The sequence below is a fragment of the Pezoporus wallicus genome, unplaced genomic scaffold (assembly GCF_028554395.1).
Source record: "Pezoporus wallicus isolate ANWC-B61680 ecotype Strahan unplaced genomic scaffold, APGP_CSIRO_Pwel_v1 scaffold_7107, whole genome shotgun sequence".
Taxonomy (NCBI): Eukaryota; Metazoa; Chordata; class Aves; order Psittaciformes; family Psittacidae; genus Pezoporus; species Pezoporus wallicus.
In genome coordinates this window covers 4,029,309-4,047,228 of record NW_026642114.1, presented here as the reverse complement: position 1 = coordinate 4,047,228, position 17,920 = coordinate 4,029,309, and the positions used below count along the sequence as shown (strand labels likewise).

Sequence of the window (17,920 nt, the reverse complement as noted above, 5' to 3'; positions counted from 1 at the left end):
CGGCTTTGTAAACATCCTTCCTCTTTGCACCCCCAAAATGATCAGTTACAGGACTGATGTACACGGCAAATGAGAAGCCTCTGCCATTTATATTCACAGATTCACTGGGATTCTGCTCCCCAGCCCTCTCTGCTCGTCAAGAGCTGGCAGAGGATTCAGACTGGTGGGAAGGCTGGAGCCCACAGAGGCAGAGCCAGCAGCCCTTGTCACTGCAAACCTCAGAAGGCTCATGAGGATAGTGCTGGCAAAGGACCCAAAGGCTAGCGCCACACATGCAGAAATGCCCTAAGGTTGTGGGAACACTGTTCCAATTAATCCATCAAACTGGGCTGTGGCACTATTAATTGAGAAGACTACATTTTTCCTACGTTTTGATCCGGCCAAACCAACAAACAAACTAACAAAAAGGCAAGTTTTAGAAGGAAATATAAAATTTTAACACTTTTAAACACACTGAAACAGTTCAAGCCATTGCCTCTATGAACACGCATAAAACGGGATACATCTCTGGTGTAGAACACTGCCATCATGCGGCCATTCCAGCTGTGCGAAAACACCAACACTAATTGGAACCTTGCCCCGGTTTGGAACTCTTAAAATTGTATTTAATAACACTGGCAACCTACAGGAGAACTGGTGAGGTGGTGATAATTGTCTCTTAACACCCCTCTACAAGGAAATGCACTCCCTTCTTCAGACCTGCTCTTTTTTATGACAGGTAGCAAATGTATTTTTCATTTCCTAAGAAAAACTGCTGCCACAATTTTGTTGCAACGCACAGTGTAGAGTACAACTGAACATCAAAAATGTACAGAAACGTCAAAAATGACAAATGGAGCATTCTTGATGTCAGGAAGCCAATCTTTAGAAGTAATCTGAATGAAAACAGCACAATGGCCAGGATCAGGAAAGAGCTCCAGCACAGGAAAATACATGGAAGCTGGCATAGAGTCAGTGGGAGAAAACAAAGCAAATGAATCAAATTAGTAATTTAAGAAGAAAATGAAATATTGACAGTCAGAGGGCAAAATAACATGGAATTCAGAAGCAAGCTGATGGAAAAGTTGTACATAGTCAGAAAATCGTAACAGAATTAAACCGGATCCAGGGATGATGAGTGGCTCAATTAGAGCTGCAGTGAAGAAAAGTAATTATCAAAAGTTGTCCATCTACACAAAACTTCTGTTTCCACTCATCTGGAGCCCTGCCCAAGCAAAGCAGGCATGATTTAGCTCCTTAAATAGCCCACTGCTTGCTTGAATTACAGCTTCAGTGAGGGACACACACTTCTTAAAGAAGCGACAACCTTTCTGCCTTCGTACAAGAGCATAAGCACAACAGGTGCTTTCTGCCCAGCTGGCACAACAGACAAATACACACAGAAATAACAATCACCTGGAAACAAATTCAGTAACATCTCTGTTAGAAAAACATCCATCTTTCAGATATAAAAATCTTATGCTAAAACAGTGCTAAAGAAACAAAACTTAATCACTTCTTACAGGAAACAAATATTGACAGGCAAAGAACAGAGGCTTAACTACTACAGGTGGCTGGCCATACAAAAGAAGATCCTGTTTGTGTTCTCGTCTCCTAGCAGTTGGCACTTGTAAACACCTACAGGAGCCTGCCTGCTGCCACCATTACACCTAGAGCAAAGTTACGGCATTTGGGAACACTCATTCATACAGCTGAACTGCCAAAACTGGGTAACCAGGTAACTTTCTTCTCCACCACATAATTTTGCATAGAAAGCTTGCAGTATCACTGAAGTGGAAACTCTGAACCAATCTTAAAATGCCAGTGAAGGAAAACAGATAAATATTTACTACTACCCCAAGCTGGAGCTGCTGAGATGGTAATTATACCTTTTTCTTTTTTTGTTGGTGTTTACTTGTTTGTTTTGCCAGATTGCATAAGGCTCATCTGCTAATAGATTCCTGAAAAGCATGACTCTTTTTGTTATGCAGTTTTGCCTGCTGGTGTAAGAGGGCAGAAGTAAAGTTTGTCACTTCAAGAGAGCATTGTTCTCTGTGTCATCGACCAAGTTTCTGTACGCTGCCACAAACTGCAGTACTTTTTTCTAAAAGTACATTTTGCTGTTTAAGTGCAAAGCCAATTGAATTAATATATTACTTTCCTTTTCCATTCAGGACTGTCAGCTGTACAGCACATAAACACAGATTTTTCACCAGATCATGAATCCAGGAGAGAAAACAATTTTCAAGAATACCTGACAAATCAGGGGACTGTGGTAAAGCCCTACAGCTGGCAGAGACAGAACCATACCTGTGGGAGGTGTCCCTACCACATACAGACTGGGGAAGAAGCAAGAGTCCCTTATGCAGAATTTCACAGGGTCTTTGGCTTCCCATACAGATCAACAGCAACTATCTAAAACAAACACCTTCTCTTCTATGAACTGAGGAGTTTCTCAGGCAGAGTAGTCCAAAAAGGCCATGCTACAAACTGTACTGACCAAGACAACCATCCAGACTCTATGCTGTTCGAGGTGGGTGGTTATCTGGATGCAGTTACAGATGCCTATGAAAACACCGGATGCATCATTCTCTATTTAAATTACTCTCCTTGTAATGAGGCTATCCACTGCTGTGTAAGCAAAATCTGTAACTTCTTGCTGAAGTACCAAGAAGTCACACTCAGCATCTATTTCTCTCAGCTTTATCACACTGAGGACGGTTTCCTCACCGCCATATGGAACCGCGAAGCTTTGCGGAGCCTCTCCAGCCTGTGGCCTTGGGTGACTCTGCAGAGACTGCCTGGGGGAGCATGGCATTACCTCCTCTGCAATTCTGGGTATAGCATCCCAGGGTCAACACTTCATCATTCAACTTGTGATGAGTAAATTACTGTTTGTTAATCAAATCTTGCTTGCTTAAGAGTTACTGGAAAATTATGGCACTTTGACATTTTGCTTATAGACCGCAGGCATCCATTAAAGTAAGCAATGTATGGGGAAGGAGATAAGGAGCCTTCCTCCCCACACCCACTGGGAGGCAGAATGAGACCCCTTATCAACAGGCCACACAGACGCAGAGTACGCCAAGAAGTGACACGTATATCGGATGAAGAAGAGTATAAAACCAGTGACTTTGGGGAAGTGGGTTGCGTGCCGTTGGCGGAGCAGAGACTCCCCGGCCGCCCAGCGCTGTTTTGCTTGCTGTCGCTTGCTCAATAAACCAATTCGATTCATTGGTCTGGTTCTCGTCAATTTATTTGAGCCACATTCATAACAATTTTGGTGCCATGACTCGGATAGAGGTAATCTGGTATGAAGCCCCACACAGGGGAGGCGCCCCACTGTATAGTGGCCCCTGCTAGGGTGCTATCTCACCATACCCTCTACCGACGAATCCTAAATTCAACAGCAAGCAAAAGAAAGCTGGCAACCCCGTAATCTTTGAGCACGAAGCTCCAAACAAAGACGCAGGAGTGTGTAAGTATAGGCCGGTTACCCATTCGGTTGGGGTTGGGTATCCCGGAGTGTGCCTGTGTGAGATGTCCAATTAAGGGCGAAGCGAGTGCGGACCCCTTAGTAGTGCGCTTCCCATCTCCCGCAAGGGACTGGGCCACGAACAGGGGGCAAAAAGACTGTGTGTGTGTGAGAAGGCACTCCGGAAGATGGGACAGAAGAAAAGCAAGCCTTCTGATTCCATGGGGGGGTCGGAGCTTAAGGCTAAGCTACCCCAGATACCACCGGATAGTCAGTTGGGATTGATGATTAAATATTGGGATGACTACCCTTCTAGGCGGGGTAAGGACAAAGAAAAAATGGTACATTACTGTATGGAAGTTTGGGGACGTAAGCAAATTAGAGGTGATCATTTATATTGGCCTGTATTTGGGTCCTTTGAGGACTGGATCTGCCAGGCTTCAAACATTTACGTTAATTCAAAGGAACCATTTAGTTTGGAGGAAAGCGAGTATGCACATTTATGGATAGGGTCCGAGACTAGGACAAATTTATGTCCTTCAAAAGAAAGAAAAAGGGGGGCAAAGAAGAAGACGTGGAGTGAGGATGAAATCCCCATTTCGCCTCCCCCTTATATACCACCACCACTGCCACCGCAGCCCTCTCCTCCTCCAACAGCTCCAAACTACCCCAGTGATTCAGATTATACCCCTAGCTCCCCCGAGGAGAACAGGCGGGTGACCCAGAGCCAAAGTAGGGCAAAGGAAAGCAGGGGTAATCTATATCCCCTCTGGGAGGTTGCAATGGGAGGAGTGCAACCTGGTATGGGATATGTCTCTGTCCCTTTGAACTCAGGAGACGTTAGAGACTTCAAGAAGGAAATGGGTAACTTATGAGAGGATCCCCTGGGAGTTGCCGAATGAGTAGATCAGTTTTTGGGGCCCAACATTGACACCTGGGATGAACTGCAGGCCGTATTGGGTATTTTGTTCACAGCAGAAGAAAGGGATATGATCCGGAGGGCCGGAATGAGGATTTGGGACCAGCAACATCAGCAAGGTCCCGCGGAGGATGTTAAGTGGCCCCTCCAGAGATCTAACTGGAATAATCAAAATGAAATGGATAGAGGCCATATGCAGGACTTAAGGACTATCATAGTTCAGGGGATAAGGGAATCGGTCCCTAGGGGACAAAATATTAATAAAGCCTTCAGTGAACACCAGAAGAAGGATGAAACCCCCACGGAATGGTTAGAGAGACTTAGAAAAAATCTCCAACTTTATTCAGGGCTAGATCCTAGCACTCCAGTAGGGCAAGCCTTACTGAAAACACAATTTGTAGCTAAATCATGGATGGATATTAGGAAGAAGCTGGAAAAAAATAGAAGATTGGCAGGACCACGGTTCAGATGAACTACTGAGAGAAGCTCAGAAGGTATATGTTTGTAGGGAAGAGAAGACGCACAAGAAGCAGGCTAGAATGCTGGTAGTGGTGGTCAGGGAAGGACAAAGGGTACCCCCTCCTAAGAAGGGGCCTGAATCCCGACAATCGGGATCAGGACCCCGGAGGCCTCCAAGGGAAAAAGAACGAGGAACGGTGGTTTGTTTCTATTGTGGAGGAAAAGGACATGTTAAGAAAGACTGTAGAAAGAGGATGATGGATGAGAAGACGTTTAAGGAAGATTAGGGGTGTCAGGGGCTCTATCTGCTGGGGACTCGAGAAAGAACAGAGCCCTTGATGAAATTAAAAATGGGTCCCTGGCAACAAGAAGTTGAGCTCCTAGTGGACTCAGGAGCAGAAAGACCAACTGTTCGAAAATTGCCCTGAAGATGTAAGATATCCCCGGAGACGGTACAGGTTATTGGAGCAAAAGGAGAACCTTTTGGAGTACCTGTAATAAAGGATGTACTTTTTGAAACGCATTCTAAAATGGGGGTGGGGTCCCTGCTGCTAGTGCCTGAAGCAGACTATAATTTATTGGGCAGAGATCTAATGACTGAACTAGGGATTAGTTTAGAGGTAAAGGATGAAACATTGAAGATTAAATTGTGCCCACTGCGAGTAACAGATGAAGAAAAGATAAACCCTGAAGTATGGTATACCCCGGAAACGGTAGGCAAATTGGATATCGAACCGTTTTCAGTCACAATAAGGAACCCAGAAATACCAGTAAGGATAAAACAATACCCTTTGTCTAGAGAAGGGAGGCAGGGTTTGAAACCGGAAATCCAGAGGTTACTTGAAAAAGGATTACTGGAACCTTGTATGTCTCCCTTTAACACTCCTATCCTGCCCGTACGGAAAGCAGATGGAAAATACAGGTTAGTGCATGATCTACGAGAAATCAGTAGGAGAACAGTGGCTAGATTCCCTGTAGTGGCAAATCCTCACACTCTTTTAAGTCAATTATGTCCTGATGAGCAGTGGTACAGTGTAATAGATCTTAAGAATGCCTTTTGGGCATGTCCTCTGAGAGAAGATTGCAGAGACTACTTTGCCTTTGAATGGGAGGACCCATAGAAAACAACAATTACGGTGGACAGTTCTGCCTCAGGGGTTCACAGAATCTCCGAACTTATTCGAACAAGCCTTGGAACAAATTTTAAAAGGATATGAGTTAAGTGAGGGTGTCACACTGGTTCAATATGTAGATGATTTACTTTTAGCTGGGAAAAGTGAGGAGAAAGTCCGACAGGAGAGCATTAAATTATTAAATTTCTTGAGCCTACAGGGATTGAAAGTATCAAAGTCAAAAGTGCAATTTGTTGAGGAAGACGTAAAATACCTGGGACATAGATTAAGCAAAGGAAGAAAGAAGTTAGACCCCGAGAGAGTAAACAGCATACTATCACTATCAGCCCCTAAAACTAAGAGGCAAGTTAGACAGCTGCTAGGGCTCTTTGGATATTGTAGGCAGTGGGTTGAAGACTACAGCAAAAAGGTGAAATTCCTCTATACTAAGCTGACTAAGGATGGATTATTAAAGTGGACAGCAGATGATGAAGGCCAATCAGAAGCATTAAAGGCGGACTTAGTTAATGCCCCAGTTTTAAGCCTACTGGATGTAAAGAGACCATTTTATTTATTCGTCAGTATTGATGAAGGAACTGCATTCGGGGTTTTGGCTCAGGAATGGGCAGGAGGAAAGAAGCCGGTGGGATACCTCTCTAAGCTTTTAGACCCTGTGAGTAGAGGATGGCCTACCTGTCTACAGGCGATAGTGGCTGCAGCTCTCCTAGTAGAAGAAGCACATAAAATCACCTTTGGAGGGGAACTAAAGGTACTGTTGCCACATAATATCAGGGGTATATTACAGCAGAAAGCCGATAAATGGATAACAGACGCCCGGCTTATGAAGTATGAAGGCATTTTAATCTCTTCTCCTAAATTAGAACTTGAAGTAACAAACTTACAAAATCCAGCACAATTCTTATATGGGGAGCCAAGTGAAAGTGTGACTCATGATTGCCTACGCAACATTGAGGAACAGACAAAGATCAGACCAGACTTAGAAGAAGAGGAGCTAGGGGAGGGAGAGAAGCTGTTTGTAGATGGATCTTCCCGAGTAGTCGAAGGGAAACAAAAATCAGGATATGCAATAGTTGATGGGAAGGAATTTAAGGTAATAGAGTCAGGACCCCTAAGCCCCAGTTGTGAATTATATGCAGTATTAAAGGCTTTACCATTATTAAGAGGTAAAGCTGGAACCATATATACGGATTCAGAATATGCTTTTGGAGTAGTGCATACTTTTGGGAAAATATGGGAAGAGAGAGGGTTAATAAATTCACAAGGAAAAGGGCTTATACATGAAGCACTCCTTACTCAAACTCTCCAGGCTTTGAGGGAACCAAGAAAAATAGCTGTAGTACAAGGGATTATCTCCCACAGTAAGAGGAAACAATTTAGCAGACACAGAAGCAAAATGGGCAGCGCTCTTAACAGTACCTATAATCCATCAAAGGTCTACAAGATCAGCAGCCCAAGAATAGGGAACCTCAAGCGGTAGTGTTCACCACACAAGAACGAGAAAAACTTAAACAGATGGGAGTAAAAGAAAGTCAGGGAAAGTGGAAATTACCGGATGGCAGAGTGGTACTACCGAAAACTTTGGCTTGGAAAGTTATGAAAGAATTCCATAGGGCCACACACTGGGGAGCCCAAGCCTTAATAGATCAGTTTGCCCTAAAATATATGTGTATTGGAGTTCATAATGTTGTAAAACAGGTGATAGGAGATTGTTGCTTGACTTGCTAACGTGTGAATAAACAACACCTACGAAGGCAAATACCTGGAGGGTGGGAATTGGTGACCTGTCCTTTCGCTAGAATACAGGTAGATTTTACTGAACTGCCTAAGGTAGGGAGATATAGGTATTTATTAGTAATAGTAGACCATTTGACACACTATGTAGAAGCATTCCCTACTGCTAGAGCCACAGCCAGCAGTGTAGTGAAAATATTACTGGAGAATATAGTCCCAAGGTATGGGATTATAGAAGTCATTGACTCCAACAGGGGTCCTCATTTCATTTCCAAAACAGTTAGGGAAGCATTAGCTCCTATGGGGACAAAGTGGGAGTATCATACCCCGTGGCATCCGCAAAGCTCTGGACAAGTGGAAAGAATGAATGGGGAAATTAAGAAAAAGTTAACAAAAATTATGTTAGAAACTAAAACTTCCTGGGTAAAGAGTTTACCTCTAGCATTGCTGAATGTGAGAACTCAGCCAAGAACTGATGTAGGGATATCACCCTTTGAAATGTTGTATGGAATGACATATGATATGGAATTCCCAGCCAAACACCCGAAGGTAGAGGATGAACATCTTAAAACTTACATCGTACATTTAATGCAGAGAAGGGAAGAATTGCGCAAACGGGGTATGATAGCCCAGAGACCACCTCTAAATATGTTCAAACACTCCATTAAACCAGGAGATAAAGTATTAGTTAAAACATGGAAAGAGGCATCTTTAACTCCTTGATGGGAGGGACCATTTCTTGTTTTACTTACCACAGAAACAGCGATTCGTACGGCCGAACGTGGATGGACCCATGCAACACGCGTCAAGGGACTGATTCAAGATGTACAGTGGAAAGTGACCAGCCAACCTGGGGACCTTAAGATCACATTGAAGAAAGGGACATAAAATATAATTAAAACATGGCTGCGGGAAAGTCCAGAGACATTATATACTTAGATTTGACAGACGGGTCATGTTAGAAGGAATACACAGAACTTCTGCAGGAAGGGTAGTAACTTTGGATTGGGATCGAACAATTGAAATTTGCAAGATTCGATTTGGGTGGAAACAAAGGAAAACCAGGAATAGAAATTGATTATTGAGGATCAGAAAATTGGTGGGCTCATAGGTGCCTTTAAGGGCGGCTACCTATATCCAAAAAGGGAGACGATTGAAACAAGAGGAACATATACCCAAGAGCCCTAAACTCTGTCCTCAAGAATATTAGGATTCAACTATGGCCGAGCCCCTGAAGACTGCGACTGCTGCTGAGAAGATAAATGACCTCGCTGCTCCAGGTAACGGAGTAGGCGATGGAAGCAGAGGCGTACTAAGGTGGGGATATAGAGGGACCATAGCCACCAAAAGTTTAGGGTGGAAGGAGACGCAAATTAAGTGGATGGGCCAGGTGGGTAGTAAGACCCCTATCAAATTTCAAGGGAAGGATTGGAAATCCGGATTTATGAGAGGAGGTCACCCACCAATTTTCTGGATCATCTATTGGATATGGGGATGGACATTAATCCCGGTAAAAGGATATGTCCATCAACCTTTCAGGTGGACCTTGTTCAGATGGGAAGATCAACGAATAGTCCAAAGTGTAATCACATCAGGAGGGCCCACTTTTACTGCTAGCCTCTGTCAACTAGTGCCTAGAAGCCCGTGTTTAGATCGTGTGGGATTTTACTTCTGCCCAAGCTCGAATCCAGGAAAAGGATATTGCAATTACCCCGGGGAATGTGAAACAATAGCCTCAGATTGGGTCCCTGGAACTCCGGACAGGTTTTTAAGGGTACAATGGGGGCCTTATGGATGTACCCCTCTGGAACGAAATTGGAATGGAGGAATAGTATTGGCTCCCCGTGGGAGAATCGAACTGGGAAACGATCAGCATCTGATGATTAATGTAACGAACCCTTTCGACCAAGGGTGGGTAACGGGGAAAACTTGGGGGTTACGATATAAGGAACCAGGAGCCGATAGTGGGGGCCTCATTTTAATAAAGAAGGAACCAATCCCACAAGATCCTAAACCCGTAGGACCTAACAAAGTACTAGCAGAAAAACCATCAGAGGAAATTCCTGAAATAGACGAAGTGCGGGTTAAAAATGACACAATAATTTCCAACAACTCAATGATTCTCATATTAAATGACACTCAAAATCCTAAGGACAAAAATCCTAAGGACATTAATGGAGACAACTTTCTTTGGAAATTAATGGAAGCTAGTTACCAGTTGTTAAATGCCACCAATCCCAACCTAACCGAACATTGCTGGCTGTGTTATGGGATAAAGCTTCCTTTTTATGAAGGGGTGGGAGTTACTACAAAGGCTAGGCATGTAAATGGTTCTAACCCAGCAGAATGTACATGGGGAAAGGAAAATCAAGGGCTAACATTGATTCAGGTCATTGGAAAGGGCAGATGTGTAGAAAAAATTCCAAGACGTCAAAAACATCTATGTGACGTTAATACAAATTCTACTAAACAGAAAAAAACAGCTAAGTGGTTATTACTAGCCAAAAATGCCAAGTGGGTTTGCTCAAAAATAGGTGTAACACCTTGCCTGTCGCTAGAATTGTTTAATGATTCCTCAGATTTTTGTATCCAAGTAATGATAATACCAAGAATTCTTTACCATCCTGAAAATTTTATGTATGACCACCAGACTGCCCAAGACCATCACCTGTTTAAATGAGAACCTTTCACTGCATTAACGACTTGGAGGTGCAGGAGTAGGTACAGGAGTAGCCTCATTAGTAAAACAAAGTAAAGAATTTCACTCCTTAAGAATGCCTGTAGATGAGGACTTAGAATCGAACAATCCGTAAGTGCCCTAGAAAAATCTGTACGGTCGTTATCTGAAGTAGTGTTACAAAATCAAAGAGGATTAGACCTAATGTTCCTACAACAAGGAGGGCTTTGCGCTGCACTTAAGGAAGAATGTTGTGTGTATGCTGATCATACTGGGATTGTAAGGGACACCATGACCAAGTTACGAGAAGGACTAGAAAAAAGGGAGCGAGAAGCCCAACAAAGTTGGCATGAGTCGTGGTTTAATTACTCTCCATGGCTGACTACATTACTGTCTACCATTGCAGTGCCCTTAATATTGTTAATTCTGGGACTAACTTTTGGCCCGTGTGTGTTTAACAAAGTGATTGTAATTGTGAAAAACAGGCTAGAGGCCACCCACTTGATGCTCATTAGGGCTCAATATGAGCCACTAGATAAGGAATCTGCAGTAGAAGACGCCTTAATTTTAAGCCACGTGGAACTCCAAAGATTTGATGAACAAATTTTTTGGTAAACAGAAAAAGGGGAATTGTGATGAGTAAATTACTGTTTGTTAATCAAATCTTGCTTGCTTAAGAGTTACTGGAAAATTATGGCACTTTGACATTTTGCTTATAGACCGCAGGCATCCATTAAAGTAAGCAATGTATGGGGAAGGAGATAAGGAGCCTTCCTCCCCACACCCACTGGGAGGCAGAATGAGACCCCTTATCAACAGGCCACATAGACGCAGAGTACGCCAAGAAGTGACACGTATATCGGATGAAGAAGAGTATAAAACCAGTGACTTTGGGGAAGTGGGTTGCGTGCCGTTGGCGGAGCAGAGACTCCCCAGCCGCTCAGTGCTGTTTTGCTTGCTGTCGCTTGCTCAATAAACCAATTCAATTCATTGGTCTGGTTCTCGTCAATTTATTTGAGCCACATTTATAACAAACTCAACCATCAAGACAGATAGACAAGCAGATAGACAAAATCCACGCCAAATTGACAATTTGACAGGAATGAAACCACACTTTAGCAAAGCCTTTCCACAAGCAATTCAGGGAAAGCCTCCTGTGCTGCAGAAATTAAAAGCCTATTCTCCTGGTAGCCCAGCCTCTCAACAGCCTTTTCAAATGCTGAAAGGCAGTCTGCTACCTCCCATGTCTCCAAGCCACTCAGTGCTTTTCCCAGAAATGTTTCTGCCCTTTCAGAGGGAACATCTATACCCCAGACCTAAAAATATTATAAGGCATTTAAAAATGCCAAAGGAGTAATTCAATTAAACTCCTGATTTTGAAATGTTTCCAAGCAGCAGACACCTACGCTGAAGACAATACAAATTCAACCACTTTTAGGCTGCAAAACTGAGATCATAGATAGCAAAAGACCTTCATCAATAAAGTCACCTTCTACAAAAGTTAGCCCACAGAATAACTGTGAGTCTGAAATAATTGATTATGAATATGCTTTTATTTTAGTCCTGTATCTTTCAAACATAAACCCACAGCAGTAAAACCAAAACCTTGGTATCTTCTGATTACCTCCTGCTATTAATTTATTTGTTGCCCTTCAGCCAGTTCCTATCAGAAAAATGTAAGCAGCCCACAGGCAACCGCTATGGCTACAGCAGACTGTGGCTTCCCAGCTGCGGCGGCTTGGGTGGAACACACAACATATCCAGAGTTCCTCCTCCATCAAGGTGGCTCTGCAGGTAAGGCTGATACATGAACAGAGTTTTCCCACCGTTTCCGTTATAACAGGGGGAATTACGGACACAACGATATGCGTGAGTTTGTGTGTGTACTTTGTCCCTAAGGCTGCTGCCCTAGAGCAACCTCACAAAGCTGTGTAACTTTCTAATAGTAAGAAATATCTAAGAGGATAATGTAGATAGCACAGGTCTACACAGCCCGACTGTAACTTGCAGCAGCAAAAAACGTTCCTATCGTTTTGAGCACTGTTTTCACTTTGTGATTCAATACATTCGTTATTATACCACAGATGGGGCAACTAAACCCAAGAACATGTCAGTCCCCACGCGAAACAGGGGCCTCTCCAGTCAACAGCTTCTCCCCAGCGCGCCTGCGCGGGGCTCGCCCCCTGCTCTCGCGTGAGTGCGGGTACGTGCGCGGCTTGCGCGTGCGCGTGGCGGCGACTGGCTAGTCTACCATGGCGAAGCACACGGTGTCGTCGGCGCGGTTTCGCCGGGTGGATGTGGACGAGTACGACGAGAACAAGTTCGTGGATGAGGAGGAGGGAGGCGACGGGCAAGCGGGACCCGACGAGGGCGAGGTGGACTCATGCTTGCGGCAATATCCTTCCGCCGGGCTGCGAGGAGCGTTCCCGTCAGGAGCGGGCGCGGCGCCGGGGTGCGGGGCGGGCCGGGAGCGGGCGCTGCGGCAGCCGGTTCTGCCTTTTACAGGACTTCCGTGACCGGTGCTCCCGCCGAGGGAGGGAGACGGGCACCTGGGGTTGGTAGGAGGAAGGCGGCTCCGCTTCCTCCTTCACGGCGGAGACGGCGGTGTCTCGGGGCTGCGGTATCGGGGAGGCGTCTGATGGGGCGATAGGGGGAATGGAGGAAGGGGGTTTCCTGCGGCGGAGAGAGAGCTCCGTGTGTCCACTTCCACCTCCGGCTTCCCCGGCCTCCCGGGTCGTGGAGGAGCGCTTCCCAGGGACTGCTTTGGGGAGTGCGTGCGTGGATGTGCCGAGCTGAGGCCTGGTCTCGAGGGTTATCGATAGCAGAAGTGATGGAGAACGATGTCACAATTACACTAATTCGTGCTATCTGTTGAGAGAATCGCTGCATCCACTGAACCTAAGTATTTTCAGCCATGCACGAGCCAGCTGCAGTTATCGCTGTTCTGGGGCTGGTTTTGTTGTCTTCCAAATATTCAATGTTTGATCCTTAACTATCTAGCACAGGGAACATGATGGCTGCACTACAGGCAGCTCTGAAGAACCCTCCTATCAACACAAAGAACCAGGCAGTGAAGGTGGGTTACTCCTTAAAAATCCTTTCCTGTTTCTGTAACCTCTATCCCACCAACTCTACCAGACTCTGCCTCTATTCCCTCTGCCTTAGGGGAAGCCAAGGAAGCTGGTTTTAGGGTATTCCCCAAAACAGCCATAATCTCTGGTGTTTTAATCTTGTTCAAAATACTATAGTTTGGATGTCATCTGCGCACATCCCTGTAACTTGGTGCTAGATCAGGTTTTGTGTGTTCTCTTACCTGTGTTGGTTGTGTATGTGTGCCCTGGCTAGCTCCACATGTCACCAGATGCCCATGTGTGATCCAGACCTGGCAGCACATAGAGGCAGTTGGTACTGAACAGTCGGGGAACCATAACTGCAGTAGTCACCTCTGACTAATGAAACTGTGCTAGCACAGCTAGACTGTGAACCTACAAAAAAGGAAGAACTGATGGTTACCACATCCAATCAAAATTAAGCCATTAAACCCTCAGAAAACACAAGCGCTCCCCCTGTGACAGAACGTAGGAGCCTGCTGCATGTATGTATTTCTGAACCTCCCCAGAATAAACTTTGAATGGCTCATGCTCGTGGTGGCAATAGGAACAGGCAGATAGGATGTGAAACTGCCCAGATGGTGAGTGCCTGCAGATGTCTGTTCTCTCTCCTTAAGGAGAATCCCACTGGAATGTTTCCATGCTGCTCACCAGGCCACCAGTGATTATTTTACCTAGTCCCAGCCCTGTCCTCTTGGGTTTCACAGGATTTTAAGAACCAGTTTTGTTACTGATAGTGCTGTATAACAGATTGAAGAGCTTTGTCCTCATATTAATGAGCCATTTCCATTAGCTCTGTATTGATGAATTTAAGAATACACTGTGAAAGGCAGTGACTGAATCTTATTGGCTGTCTTTATTTTCAGTTGATCTTGTGGAACTTTTGTTTTTACTTGGAGTTCTTTATGTGAGAAGTCCTGCTAAGCCAAGCAGCTATGGGATATTACATTGGGCAAGAAAACTGACGTCTGTAATTTCTGTAGGAGGAAGCTGCTTGAAATATTTGTGGAATTACTCAAAAGTCCAACAAACCTGAGACCTTTTTCTTTTAGCCTCCATCAGTTAGTGATGGATGAACAGGAAGAGCTGCTTTTTGCAGATTACATGGCTGATTGCTGCTTGCAGGCATGCCATACACATTCCTGGGGCTGAAATGACATCCAGATCAACTTGCAAATGGTTATTAATGCAAAATATTAATACTGCCAGTGTGCCTGAGACAGAAGTTGACTGCTTTGAAAGCACGTGGCTTCCAGCAGTCAGCTCTTTCAGTCTGGCCAGTGGTATTTGCATGGATTATAATAGTTGTATCATGTTAAATGGTACAAAGGCATGGAAAAGGCTCTAATGGGAAGGGAGGCCAAGACAAGTACTTATTTATTACAATTCTTTTGGAAGTTGCTAGACCTTGAGTTTTGATGTGAAAATCTATTGTTTAGCCATAACTTAATTTAGTAAGTAGAGAATTACAAACACAGGCAGAGAGGCAGAAAACCTAGAGCAGGACAAACACATTAAACTTTTACGCTGTTTATCATTGGGAGGACCTTATCAGTTATTATCATAAGCTCTCTTCACAAACTGCCCTATGAAACCATATTTTAGAATTGATAAAAAAAATGGTTCTGTTTGAGAGATGAGTACTGTTTGTATGTACCTTATATGAGAATGAATGCAACTGTGCTTTCCTTATTTGTTGACAGGATCGTGCAGAAAGTATTGTCCTGAAGGTCCTCATCTCTTTCAAAGCCAACGATATTGAGAAGGCAGTGCAGTCACTGGACAAGAATGGCGTTGACCTGCTAATGAAGTACATCTACAAAGGCTTTGAGAGCCCTTCTGACAACAGCAGCGCTGTGCTGCTGCAGTGGCATGAGAAGGTGCGTTTATAGCATGTGCTCTTGCCTGGTTTATCTGTGGTAGCAAGTTCTTGGGTCTGAGGCACGCTCACAGAGCCTGGTGAGAACCACCTTTTTTTTCTGGTAAAACTCAGTGCCGTATTTCATGGTGGGAGGAAGGTATGTTCCTGCAAGCTCAGAGCTGAGTTATGACATGTGCCTACTTCTGATAGGGTGCCCTGGGTAAAGACTACCAATAAAATTTGGTTTTCTGTCAGACTGAGGCAAACAAAATGGATCAGTCCAGTAATTCAAGCAGATGGAACTAGGATTTCTTTCCTAGAGGGAAGCAGATTTGCAACTTAGCTATGTAGGGAAATAAAAGCTTGTTAAATAGCTGTCTTTAAAGTGATTGTGATTATTCCTCCTTGGCACCCTGAGTGCTAGTGTTTCACTCTTAATGTAAAGGTGGGGGAGATGCTCATTTAAAACACAATTGGGAAGCCTTTCTGATCTGGCCTGTAGCTGCCTTGACCTGGTGTTAACTGCCATGTGTGTCTTTTCAGGCCCTGGCTGCTGGAGGAGTAGGGTCCATCGTCCGTGTTTTGACAGCCAGGAAAACAGTTTAAATCCAGCAGCAAGTGGTTGTCTGCCATACACAGTGTGGGAAGTGCTGGTACAAAACCCAAACAGCCAAATGCCATTGCTGCCCTGTGGGCAGCACCTGTCTCTCAGCTTGCCTTCTCACTGCTTCTTTCATACCTGACAAATAATGCATATCATGTTCTCCTTTCTTGTTAAGTTCTGGAAAATTATGAAGGTGCAATTTTATTTCTAACAGGAATATTTGGTACTACAAACATTTCAGTGACACTTACAGTAACATGCACAAGTTCATGTTTAGGGTGATTTGCATTTGTGTATAATTATGGCAGATTTGGACCTGACTTTCTGAGGAAGTGCTGAGGAACGTAGGGCAACGTCTTAATTCTTATTGCTAGTCAAGCAGTGGTTTGATTTAAGAACTATTATTTGAGAAGTGGGGCAGCTATTAATATAGGTAAGTGGACCATGTTTCCTTCAGTCAACCTCTGAACCTACAGCCATGAATAGGACAGAAATCAAAAGCTCCTTTCCAACCCCAGTTAATCATTCCAGAGAGCTGAGTATTTTCCTTAACCTCACAACTCATGGCATGTTCAGGTTCCTTGTGATCAGTCAGATGCTGGGTCTGCAGCAGGAAAGTCACAGTGGGCTGAAGTTGTCCATCATGCAGTGTGGTAGAATTTTGAAGGTTGATTGTCCATTTACACTGCAGCCCAGCCCAGTGAATTCTTTTTATTTTGGGGAGCAAAGATCCTGAAGAGAAGAAAAAGAAGCAGCTTTAACATGGCAGATCCTTTCAGCAACTTGAAAGTGATTCTGTCAAGCACAACAGTGTGGCCTCCTGGGGTAATCTGAGAAATGCATGCTGGTACCCACACCATCTTTGTAGAGCTCCCATATTTTGTTTTCTAGGTGTGTAGGATCTTAAAGGATATCTGACAGTTCCTGTTGCATTGTGCCACAGCGTGTTAGCTAGTGAGCGAGTTGGGTTCTTGAAGAGTACTTCAAAAAGAATTAGGAAAGCCCAGGGCATCCCAGATCACCATTAAAGGTTTAGGCCTTGTTTTACATTCACCAATTTACTGCCATTCAGTTATGTAAAACTGTTGGGGAACTTGTCAAATCTTTGCTGGTTTTTTAACCTTGCTTTTTTTTTTGTAATAATAATAAGGACCAGAAAATAAATCATCACTGAATATTTACATGGTGTCTGAAATGCCTTGAAGTTTCAGCAGGCTGTTATTCCAGGGTGTACTACAGTAAAAAAAATCAAGCTCTAAAACTTCTCCCCTCTGTTAGGCTTCTCCCGTTGGTAGGCTTCCTTTTTAGCCATTATCCATACCTATATGTGATGATGATACAGGCACAGCTTCATCCAACTGAAAAATATGACATTATTTTAGTGAGATATTTAAACATAAAAAATGTTGCGGAACAGGACTACTAGAGATGTATCTGCCTATACTGAAATTGTGGCCAGAGAACAGGCGCCTCACAACCATTCATGTTGGATGCTTTCTCAAAAACAAAAGGGTGATGGCCTAGCAGGGTGGTTGTCTGGAGCAAAACTGACTTCACATTTGGGCTTTTGTTTTTATCTCTGCCTGCCCAAGCTCCAAGAGACTGAACAATTAAGCACTGGTTTTAATAGTAATTTAGACACAGATACAGTCCTGGGCTTGTCCTGTGGGTGAAGTGCCTACATCATCATTAATGGCTTGAACTTGTGGAGGGCCTGTGTATACAGAAACCTGGTGTTGAGTACTCCGACATCAGGACATTGCATATTTACTACTCAAGTCATTGCTTCGGAAAAGGGATGCTAATTCCTTCAGGTAGCTCAAGCCCAAGTGTTCCTGGTGCACCACATTCATGAATCAGTAAAAGCCTTTTTTCACTTCCATCCCACCTCCTCCCTCAGCTTCCCTAGCCCTGCCACATGTTGCTGCAGGCAAGGACAGGCAGCCAGCCAGCCTGGCAGCAGAGCTGGAGC

At 44.2% G+C, this 17,920-nt stretch overlaps 2 protein-coding genes across 2 annotated transcripts; both read left to right on the top strand.

The window, feature by feature from the left end:
• Positions 1 to 2,027: 2,027 nt before the first annotated feature.
• Positions 2,028 to 2,866, top strand: APOBEC4 (apolipoprotein B mRNA editing enzyme catalytic polypeptide like 4). Its single transcript, XM_057427201.1, is given in 2 exon segments — positions 2,028 to 2,219; positions 2,222 to 2,866. Coding segments are annotated over 2 exon segments (666 nt in total). The 5' UTR covers positions 2,028 to 2,198.
• Positions 2,867 to 12,566: 9,700 nt separating this feature from the next.
• On the top strand, positions 12,567 to 16,159 carry ARPC5 (actin related protein 2/3 complex subunit 5). Its single transcript, XM_057426980.1, has 5 exons — positions 12,567 to 12,768; positions 12,882 to 12,892; positions 13,379 to 13,449; positions 15,187 to 15,363; positions 15,888 to 16,159. Exons 1-5 carry the CDS (start codon positions 12,626 to 12,628, stop codon positions 15,948 to 15,950), a joined length of 465 nt encoding a protein of 154 aa, XP_057282963.1. The 5' UTR covers positions 12,567 to 12,625; the 3' UTR covers positions 15,951 to 16,159.
• The last annotated feature ends 1,761 nt before the right edge of the window (positions 16,160 to 17,920 follow it).

Coding starts and splice junctions, on each gene's coding strand:
- ARPC5 (XM_057426980.1), top strand. CDS start 12,626: ATGGCGAAGCACACGGTGTCGTCGGCGCGGTTTCGCCGGGTGGATGTG. Junction 13,450..15,186: donor CAAAGAACCAGGCAGTGAAG/GTGGGTTACTCC, acceptor ATTTGTTGACAG/GATCGTGCAGAAAGTATTGT. Junction 15,364..15,887: donor TGCTGCAGTGGCATGAGAAG/GTGCGTTTATAG, acceptor GTGTCTTTTCAG/GCCCTGGCTGCTGGAGGAGT.